This window comes from Nomascus leucogenys, chromosome 22a, assembly GCF_006542625.1.
Source record: "Nomascus leucogenys isolate Asia chromosome 22a, Asia_NLE_v1, whole genome shotgun sequence".
In the NCBI taxonomy this organism is placed as follows: domain Eukaryota; kingdom Metazoa; phylum Chordata; class Mammalia; order Primates; family Hylobatidae; genus Nomascus; species Nomascus leucogenys.
In genome coordinates, this window is record NC_044402.1 from 132072352 (window position 1) to 132082733 (window position 10382).

The window sequence follows — 10382 nt, forward strand, 5'->3', positions numbered from 1 at the left end:
TGACATTCCAGGGGAAACACTCTTTAGGAAGTAACACATCTGGCACCAGAGTTGACTTTTAATTTGTCCTAAAGCCACTGAAGCAAAAACCATAGAACATTCTTTTCTTTTACAACCCCACGAACGCAAAAAAAAAAAAAACAAAAAGAAACAACAACAAAACCCAAACTATTTGTAGGAAAAAATGATTTTGTACATGGGATGAAACAATATAAATTCAAAACTTACAGATAAGGGTTAGCTCTATCACTCAACTCTTTAAAAAGTTTATATGAATATCCAGTCAAAACCAACAAGGTATTGCCCTTGAAATGTTAACTAGATGGATTTCCAAGGAGACCACAGGACTGTATACTGTCTTGGAATGTCCTCAGAAGGCTCTGTCATTGATCAGGTAACAGTAAAAACCCCAGAGTCCTTTCTTTCAAATGGAAAAGGGAAAGCAGAGGGACAGAAGCTATTCAAACTTCGTCTTCTTTCCTTGTGGCTTGTGGTCACCTCCTCCTCCTCTACCTCCTCGGAAGCCTCCTCGCCCTACAGGGGGAAGGCAAGACACTGTTAAAAGAATGGGTACAAAGCTCCTCCTCCCCAGTGATTAGGAACCGTGACAGGGCACAGGGTCTGAAGAGCACATGCTATGTGGTGTCATTACCTCTGTGTGCCTTACCTCCAAAGCCTCCCCGGCCTCTGCCACCAAATCCTCCTCGGCCTCCTCTACCACCGCCTCGTCCTCCAAAGCCGCCTCTGCCTCCACCACGACCCCCGAAGCCACCTTCACCCTTAGGTTTGGCCCAGTCCAAGGTAACTTTATTTCCATCAATTTCACCATCTTCCATGGCCTCCTTGGCAGCTTTGGCATCCTCCTCACTGTTGAAGTCTACAAAACCAAACCTGGAACACCAAATGCAATTGCCCATCATAAAAAGCACCTACTGCACATGTCCCAAGTTAACTGTACATGCTGGGGAGCCATCCCACAGAAAGTAGCCTTGTTTAGTCGGGAAAAGATACCAGTGACAGAGTAGCTCTCTATGGAAAACTGGTGTGACAGCTTGAACCCCAGAATGTCTCACAAAACAGCTAAGTATACCTCTGTAAAGACAGAAGGTAAAATAATGCTAGTTCTGTGAACTCTCTCTTCTTCTCGTGCGAATCCATAAACTGCCACTGACAGACAGAAAGGAGCTCAATGAGAAGACACGTTAGACTCAAGGTCTCCACAGAACAAAAACCCCTTTAAGTGGAAGCAGCACTCATGCTTCCTTCCCTTACCCTTTGGAGGAACCAGTTTCCCGGTCAGTAACTATCCTTGCCCGAACGGAGCCGTCAAATGACTCCTTTAATGTCTCTTCAGTGGTATCCTCAGACAGGCCTTTGACAAACAGAGTTTTGGATGGCTCTGGGGAAGGAAAAAAATTGTGACTTTATGTTTAGTCACAGTTCGTAGTAACACTGAATTTGCACAATGCCTAGTATGACTGCTGGCCAAGAATGCTTGTTTTCGTGGAAAAGCAGTTAAAAGCAACTAAGTCAACTAGTCCTTAAGGCTATTCTGGGTTAACATTTTTAAATTGCCATTGCATAGTTGATATCCTGCCCCAGATCTTCTATGGAAAGTGGGAGAAGCAATCCAAGCAGGTGCTGCCCGCTGGATGGCGCAGGAAATCATGGGCAAACTTGCTGCTCTGAGTTGACACAGCTGGATCAGAACTTGACTATCTAGAGGAATTTTCTTGAGATTTCATCAATTATTTCTCAGGTAATCAGTCATCATATCCAGTCACTGTTCACTCAGTAGCAACGGGAAACACAGAATTTGTGCAAAAAATAAAGCACTGAAGAGTGCTACCCCCAACCACAGCACCCTAACCAGGTGAACTTACGGCTTCTGGCATTAGGTGATCCCCTGGGTCCTTGCAACTCCAGCCTGATTGCTCTGCCCTCAATTTCCCTTTTATTACAGGAATTTAAAGCTTCTTTAGCATCTTCGAATGAAGCAAACTCTATAAATGCGTACCTGAGGATGAACAGTTAATGCTTAGAGTAAGTTATCAGGCACATGCTCCTTCACTGTCACATGATGCTGCCAAGCCCCTTCTCTCAAGTTGGTACCTAAATGATCATCTTTATTTTACACTCATTTATGTAGCTAAAACTATTTGGCTTTTCTGACAGGATCACATGACCTTACGTTCCTTTAGATCTGTAAGACATATATAGCCTATAACTGATGATATAAAGGTATTAATTATCTTACCCTTTAGATTTGCCATTTTGGTTCTGGGGTACTTTGATAAAAGTTGCTTTCTCAAATACTTCCTGAAGAGTTTCTTCTGTTGCACTGTAGGAGAGGTTGCTTAAAACCAGAGTTTTTGATTCACCTGCAAATAGAGGTGCCACATTCCTAAGACTCTGAAACAGTGATTCCCAGCTTTGGTCACAACAGTAATAATTTATTCCTAAGAATTTCAGTGCTTGAGTTAATATACAAATACTCATGATGTAAGCTAAATCCATTTCTGTTACTCAACATATTAAGTACCTAGTATGTGTTGCAATGCCCTGCTGGTTCTTACATAAGCTGACTACTGGTCTGTTTTCCTAGAACAATAATCTGAGTTCAAAACACACATGGTCGAAGTCATTTAAAGTATAAAACATACCTACAAAGGAGGCTTGATTTGCCTACTATATTCTAATGCAAAATGATTTTAGAGCTCTCATTCAAGATTGGAAATTACTATTCCAAATAAGAGTATGACTTGGGGTATAATGTCCTTGATCTTCACCTACATTTAAGTAACTTTGATTAAAAAGTATTTATAAACTTATGAAGTACAAAGACACAAAGGAGTTCCCTCCATCAATTCTGGAACCCTGTAACAAGCCTAATTTCTTACCACTCCAAGTGCTATTCTTTCCACCTCTATAGTCTTGATTTTGACCTTTCTCTCCAGTATAGTACAGGGAAATAGATCGCCCATCGATCTCTGTTCCCTGTTTTTCTTCAAAGGTTTTCTCTGCATCAGCTTCTGTCTTAAATTCAATATAAGCAATCCTGCAATGGAGGGAGAAGAACTCATGGTTTTTAAAACCATATTAACACAAATGCTTTTACCTCAGCAACAGAACTTGCTTCGGATCTGAGTACAATAAATGCCCTTAGTTTTATGCCACTTTTCAATCAAAACTTGGGCTTCCCTCTTACTTCCCACTAGTTTTACAAATACTTGAAATTTTTTCATAGTAACCTCACCTCACTGAAAGAACTGCTACTACTTACAAAGTATTTATTCTAAGCTAGGCACATTTCTTGCTTCTTTATATGTATTAGCTTGTCTTTTAAAATCACCCTAAGAGTACGTTATCCCCATAGTACAGATGGGTAACGGAGGCACAAATTTACAGGTTAAACTGCCCAAGATTACACATCTAAGAAAATCAAACCAACATTTCTTTTATAAAGCAGGAAAGTGCACTAATGTTAATAAAACCCTTACATTTCAATAGACAGAACATACCCTTTACTTTTCCCATCCTTGCTGACTAATCTGATCTCCGCAGCATCTTCAAACACTTCTTTCAATTCATCCTGAGTGACTTTGTAAGGGAGATTTTTAGCCAAAAGTGTTCTCGCATCTCGCTCTAGATTAATAAAACAAAAATGAGCTTGAGCTCTGTGGCCTGAAAAACCAAAGGTGGGGGGCAACAACAAAAAGAGGGGAAAAACAGACATAGCTCTATTCAACAAATAATTTGAGATCCTATAATGTACAAGGCTCGGTGCTAAATATGGAGATATAGCAGTGTCAAAACACAAGTGGTCCCTCCATGTTGTCACAGCTGATGTCAAACTATCTGTTGGGTACACTGGAGTTCAAGCTAGAGTAGACGCACAGAACAAAAAAAGTGAACGTACCAATTTAAAACATTACAACTGTATATAGAGAGTAATTAGGGACCTAATCTAATTTCAGTGAAGAAAGATCCCTTTACGTTAATTTAGGTGCATCTAATAATTCTTCTGTATAAAAGTGCTCTTGCTTGCCTAACTCAGGAATTTACACTATAACACTGACAAGCAGTGCCAAGTACTCTTGTAAACACTGTAGCTCATTTAATTCCCACATTAAGAGGAAACCAAGGGAAAAAAGTAATTTAAAAAAATAAGAGGAAACCAAAGGAAATGGGTTACAAAGCATTTTCCCTAGCAGTCTAGCTCCTGAGTTTATTGCATAATCTCCTAAAGCCTTACATACCTTTCTTACTATCTTTTCCTTTTGGTTTCTCCAGTTTAATTTCATTGCCAAAGACTTTCAAACCAGTGAGTTCCAAGGCTTTCTCCAGGTCTTCAGCAGATTCAAAATCCACATAACCAAATTTCCTTCAAGGCAGACAGGAGGCCAAAATTACAACAGGTGAAAACACAAATCAAAATCCACAATATGTATTCTAGACAAATGTGATGGTGCAAACAAAGATCACATTTAAAAAAGCACCCCTGGTATTAGCAAAACAAAGTCAAGGCTCTGCAAACTGTAGCTACAGAACAAGGTCTCAGTACGAAGATATGACATGCACATTCACGTTTGAGGTCTTCATCATTAGCTAAATTGCTTGTAACAATTCACAGTAGCAGCTGACAAAACACCTGTAGGCACTAATACAGGAGAATCCTGTCTAGATAAAAGCATTCACTATAACAGTTTCAGGTACTTTCAAGAAAATAAACATCAATTATTATTTTAAATTGAGACGGTGTCTTGATCTGTTGCCAGGCTGGAGTACAGTGGCGAGAACTTGGCTCACTGCAACCTCCACCTCCCAGGTTCAAGCAGTTCTCCCACCTAACACCAAATTATTAAAACTTACTGGCAGGGAACAGTGGCTCACGCCTGTAATCCCAGCACTTCGAGAGGCCGAGGTGGGTGGATCACTTGAGGTCAGGAGTTCAAAACCAGCCTGACCAACATGGTGAAACCCCATCTCAACTAAAACTACAAAAATTAGCCGGGTGTGGTAAAGTTCACCTGTAATCCCAGCTACTTGGGAGGCTTAGGCAGGAGAATCGCTTGAACCTGGGAGGCAGAGGTTGCAGTGGGCCAAGATTGCGCCACCGTACTCCAGCCTCAGCAAAAGCCAGCGTCCGTCTCAATAAAAAACAACAACAACAAAAAAAACTTACTAAAAATTATTCTGTGCTATACCAAGTTACAACTAATTATGAAAATTGCAACTTAGGGGATCTATAGTTTAATTCTAACTTAGTTCACTAATGCTAATCCTTGAAGATGTTTACAGTATTCATGTTTAACAGTGGCAGGCTAAAGTAACTGTGCTAATAGGGGAAGGAAAAGCATTAACAGACCCACGTCTATGTAACGTGCAGTGAAGCACTTACCTAGTCATACCAATTCTGACATCCACAACAGCAAGATCATTTTTAGCAAAAACATCACTGATACCAGTTTTTAATTCAGGAGCAGATTTGTTAAAGTTTAGGTTTCCAACAAAGAGATTGAAAGCCGTAGTGGGTTCTGTGCCTGTACAAAAAAAGATGAACTCAGTCTATTTGTAAAGTGTGGTAAAAAGTTAGTTTCCAAAGCAAAATTTCTATACACAGCACATCAGGACACTGCAATGTAACATCAGGTTTCAGTATTAAGTCCCTTTGTCATTCATCATTTGTGCTGTTTATCTCCCCCACATCCCCTAATTCTGCAAGTTACCTTCCACTTTCTGTTTCTTGGCTTCAGGAGCTGCTTTCTGTTTGGCCATTTCCTTCTTTCGTTTTCCAGGTGCTTCTTTGACAGGCTCTGGACAAGATGTCAAACAATGTATCACACATCAGTAGCCACAAACACTTAAGTGCCTCCTTTAAGCATAACTCATGTCAATGTATGTCAGAATCTAATTTAAGTACCTTCCTCCTCCTCTTCTTCCTCATCTTCATCATCATCTTCATCCTCATCATCTTCGTCGTCGTCGTCATCCTCGTCCTCATCATCCTCTTCTTCGTCTTCATCCTCAGCCACGTTCTTGGCTTTCACAGGAACAACTTTTGCAGCTTTCTTTCCTTTGGCTGGTGTAGTCTCCATAGCTTCTTCTTCAGAGTCTGAAAGAGAAGCCACCTAAAAATTGCAGCAATCTCCTAAAACCAACACAGGTTTTCAAATCTAATGTAAAGAAAATGCAATCCTGTCACCACATTTAGTTAACAGTCATGGCAAGAATAGATCACTTGGGGCCAGGCGCAGTAGCTCACACCTGTAATCCCAGCACTTTGGGAGGCCAAGGTGGGTGGATCACCTGAGGTCAAGAGTTCGAGACCAGCCTGGCCAACGTGGTGAAACCTCATCTCTACTAAAAATACAAAAATTAGTAGGGTGTGGTGGTGGGCATCTGTAATCCCAGCTACTCGGGAGGCTGAGGCAGAACTGCTTGAACCCAGGAGATGGAGGTTGCAGTGAGCCGAGATAGCGTGCCATTGCACTCTAGCCTGGGAAATAGCAAAAGCTCCATTTAAAAAAAAAAAAAAAAAATCACTTAGAAACAAAATCCTACATTATAAAAAACACTCATAGAATGTGCTATTGAAATTTTCTCAGGAGGCACAAAAATCATTCATGGGTAATTAAGTCTAGCACACCACAACAGCCCAGAGAATTCCCACAACGATTCTAATCTCATCTCCAGGTTGTCGTGGAAGGAATATGTTGATCCCAGAATCTCAAGATACCTTGTAATCAGAAGCCCAGTAACTACCAAGACAACTCCTTACCATCTTCCTCATCGTCATCGTCATCGTCATCCTCATCATCATCCTCATCGTCCTCGTCCTCTGAGGCAGGGGCAGCAGCTGCTGCTTTCATCGCTGCTGGTTCTATTTCATCTTCATCCTCATCCTCATCCTCATCCTCGTCATCGTCATCATCCTCATCCTCCTCACTGTCATCCTCCTCCTCTTCATCACTGTCTTCCTTCTTGGCATTCTTGCCATTCTTTGCCCCCTTGGCTGGGATGGCAGCACCCTTCTTACCAGGAGTTGCTACCAATGCTTTGCCTGGTGTGGCTCCCTTCTTGCCAGGTGTGGTGACTGCTTTGGCTGGTGTAACTGTCTTCTTGGCAGGTGTTGCTGCTGCCTTTTTGCCTGGAGTGACAGCTGCTTTCTTGGCTGGTGTGGCAACTGCAACCTTTTTTGTTGGGGAAACTACCACCTTCTTTGCTGAGGTTGCAGCAGCCTTCTTGCCTTTCTTCTGAGGTATGACAACCTTGAGAATAAATGAAAACCAAACCAGTAAGTCCAGCTGCACACCAAAAAAGATAACCATGGTCCCAGTGAGTGTTAGATTCTGGTAATGCCTCTGGTTCAAGACCACATGCACTAGACACATGTTAGCATGTTAAACTCCAGGCTTCTGTTATGTTGTCTTAAGCCAGAGCCCCTATTATCAGGTGAATACCCAGACATAAGGAACCCTTTTGAACACTTAAAATACCTCTGAACCAGACCCTCTGAATTCTTGCACCTCATACTTTCCCAAACCCCAACTTTCTCATCTGAAAATGGTAATAGTATCATCCTTACATGTTTAAGGATCATGAATTGCTATGTGTAAATTATTCAGAACCTTACACATAGGAGACTTCAAGCATTAACTTATTAAATCATTTGGGGCTCCTACAGTGGGTGGCGGTACCGAGCCCGGTGAAGCTCAATTCTTAGGACCTGAGACAAAATGAAGATCAAATAGGCTAAATATAAATATCCCTTACAAAACTATCACACATCAAAGACTGAGCCTGTTAGTATGATAAAAATCATCGTTTAGCTACATTAAAATCCCGTAGTTTTATCAGGCAATGTGTGGAAGAGTAAAACTTTCATTCAATTCTCAACGAGAAACCTGAGCACAATTCAGTGCTCAGATGTCTTTATAGTGAGCAAATAAAAGGCCAGGAGTGCTAAAGAGGGTCAATGTTAACACAAAGAGAGGTGGCAGCCCTCAGTCTACACCAAAGATAACTATAACACAGTGAGTGGTATTACAAAGTTTATATATAATGGAATGGAGACCAATTAATCTTAATTGGAGACTAGGAATCTGGTAAGGTTATCCTCAGATCTGAATACAATGCCCAGCTCTACATGTGGGGGTGAGGCTAACATGTTGAAACTGGAAAAATGTAATGATTTAACACAACAAATCACACTCCAAGCCCTGCAGAGCCACATGGAAAAGAGATCCCCAGATCTCGTCTCAAACTCACATTCAAATACTTAGCCAAATGACATCTTGACATGTCAATGAAGAGCTTGTGAAACACTCAACCACTACAATAAGACATACCTGGATAAATAAAATCTTATTTTTGCCACAGACATCCAATTTCATGTCTTAACTCTCCATTTTGTAGTTTTAACATAATTCTGCATTAAATTGGATAAAATTACCTCTTCTCCACTGCTATCATCTTCTTCATCTTCTGACATTTCCTCATCTTCACTATCTTCTTCTACCTCCTTTGGAGGAGGAGCCATTTTCTTGGGGTCACCTTGATTTTTACCTGCCTAAAATGGACACAAGTAGATTATTACACCTCCACCTCGACATTTCAAGCCATTCATATTTTGCCATTACTGTTCATAGTAAAACGCCATCATCTCCTTCCTCAGATCCATTTCTCCTAGTGCCAAGCAGCACAATTAACATCGAAACTAGTCCTGATGGCAATGCAAGAGGGACTACTCTCAACCGCCCACACATTTTTCCTCCCAGGCTTTACCAACAGAAAACCTGCCCTAAGGTAAAAAGTCAACCTGAAGAAATGATTTCTCTTTCCGTTGCCTTAGTTAAGCACAACCGTGTTTTAATACAAATCCAGGTACTTTATTCTGCCACCCTTATCTGAATCCAAATTAACGGTGAAGAACATTAAGGCACTTAAAAAAATGACTACCTTGATTTTCTCATGAACATTATGCCTTTCCCAGCGAGACAACCCCGCCCCTTAAAGAGGCGGCGCGGCCACGTGGGGGTACCTGGTAGGCCACCACGTGCCCGAAACACGGCGCAAAAAGCACGCGGCAGAGCCACCTTCTGGGGACCACCACGTGTCGGCTTGCCAGGCCGGGGCGGAGACATCCCAGCGCAGCCGGGACTCCGACTAGGGCCGATACCGCCATTTCCCGGCCCAAGGCACCGGTCCCTCTGGAGATTCCAGGACCCACGCGGCGCGGCCCACGTGGCAGGCCGCGCTCCCGGGCACGTGCGTCAGGAGTCGGGTCCCAACTCGTACGCGTCGCAGGAGTTTGGTCTCATCTCTCCACCCCGGGGCCCAGCGCCCCCTTCCCGCGCTCAGTGACTCTGTCTTTCCCGCCGCGTTCGCCGGCCCCAGCACCTGCAGAAGCTCTTCACCTCGCCACCAAGTAGCCAGAGCCGCGAGACCTCCCCCACTAATCGCGCGAGACTTCCCGCAGCATGGCGCCCTAGAACGCGCCCGGGACTGCGCGCAGGCCCTCCTCCCCGCGGCGCCGCGCTCGCCACTCGGAAAGCAGGCCTAGACGTCTGCGCTTGCACTCAAGACCGTTTACCTTCGCGAGCTTCACCATGATGGCGGCTTATGGCGGCGGAGTGTGGAGCGGACAAGTGGCGCAGATGAGTCCAGAGGAAGCCAAGCGACGGCGATGGCGGCCGCGGGTGCTGAAGATCCCGGAGCACGTACACCCGAAGGCCAGCGAGAGCTCGAGACTGAGGCGAAAGACTGAGCCTGCCCAGTAATCGCCTGTGGAAAGGCGACGACGGCGCCCTCGTGACTCACCGCCGACCAACCAGAGCTCGCGGCCGTCCCCATGAGCCAATCGCGAGCCTTTAACCGTGAACGGCGCGGGGCGGGGAGTAGGCGGGCCGAGGCGGCCACGGGAGGGGGAGGGGCTGGCAGCGGCGCCGTGGGGGCGGGGCTCGCTTTGTGCAAGGCCCGCGCTGATTGGGCCGTGGGTGCGCGGGTCCCGGGCTGCGTCGTGGGACTGGCGTTTTTGGCGCCGGCTGTGAGGGGAGCGCGGGGGTGGTGGAATCGGGCGGTCTCCGGTGTGCCAATGTGGCTGGGTCCCTAGGCTTGGGCAGACTTGAGTTCCTCAGAGACCCCGCGCGCGGCCCCGGCACGCACTCACGCCGCGGCTCCCGGTGGCCCTGGAGCGAGAAGTCCGCCAGCGCCGGAAGTTCAGGGACCGCGGAGTTCCCGTTGGCCCTTTTGGAGGCACAGCTTAGCCTTGCTTGCCCGCGAGCATGGGGCCGGAGACACCCCCAGCTGCAGGCAGCCTCCTGAGAACTGTTAATAAAGGCAGTCGCGGGTCTGTGCGAGGTTTTCTGTGAGAAATGCAC

At 44.7% G+C, this 10382-nt stretch overlaps 1 protein-coding gene and 3 non-coding genes across 4 annotated transcripts; all 4 read right to left on the reverse strand.

Annotated features, from left to right (window-relative positions):
• Nucleotides 1–38: 38 nt before the first annotated feature.
• NCL (nucleolin) lies at nt 39–9859 on the reverse strand. The gene is made up of 14 exons (XM_030803692.1): nt 9596–9859; nt 8456–8572; nt 6782–7271; nt 5924–6115; nt 5730–5816; nt 5402–5543; nt 4260–4384; nt 3522–3645; nt 2901–3058; nt 2258–2381; nt 1884–2017; nt 1273–1399; nt 668–891; nt 39–534 (listed from the first exon to the last, which is right to left on the reverse strand). The coding sequence occupies exons 1-14, from the start codon at nt 9611–9613 to the stop codon at nt 458–460; spliced, it is 2139 nt and encodes a 712-aa protein (XP_030659552.1). The 5' UTR covers nt 9614–9859; the 3' UTR covers nt 39–457.
• Nucleotides 1063–1199, reverse strand: LOC115832600. Its single transcript, XR_004028123.1, has one exon. It is a non-coding gene; the product is annotated as a small nucleolar RNA SNORA75 (small nucleolar RNA).
• On the reverse strand, nt 1700–1779 carry LOC115832653. Its single transcript, XR_004028172.1, has one exon. It is a non-coding gene; the product is annotated as a small nucleolar RNA SNORD20 (small nucleolar RNA).
• On the reverse strand, nt 5623–5692 carry LOC115832604. The gene has a single exon (XR_004028127.1). It is a non-coding gene; the product is annotated as a small nucleolar RNA SNORD82 (small nucleolar RNA).
• Nucleotides 9860–10382: the final 523 nt, after the last annotated feature.

Excerpts from the sequence above, each read along its gene's own strand:
- NCL (XM_030803692.1), bottom strand. Across the intron at positions 4,385-5,401 it reads GTCAGAATTGGTATGACTAG|GAAATTTGGTTATGTGGATT; the intron begins GTAAGTGCTTCA and ends TCTGCCTTGAAG. Across the intron at positions 892-1,272 it reads GAAACTGGTTCCTCCAAAGG|GTTTGGTTTTGTAGACTTCA; the intron begins GTAAGGGAAGGA and ends TTGGTGTTCCAG.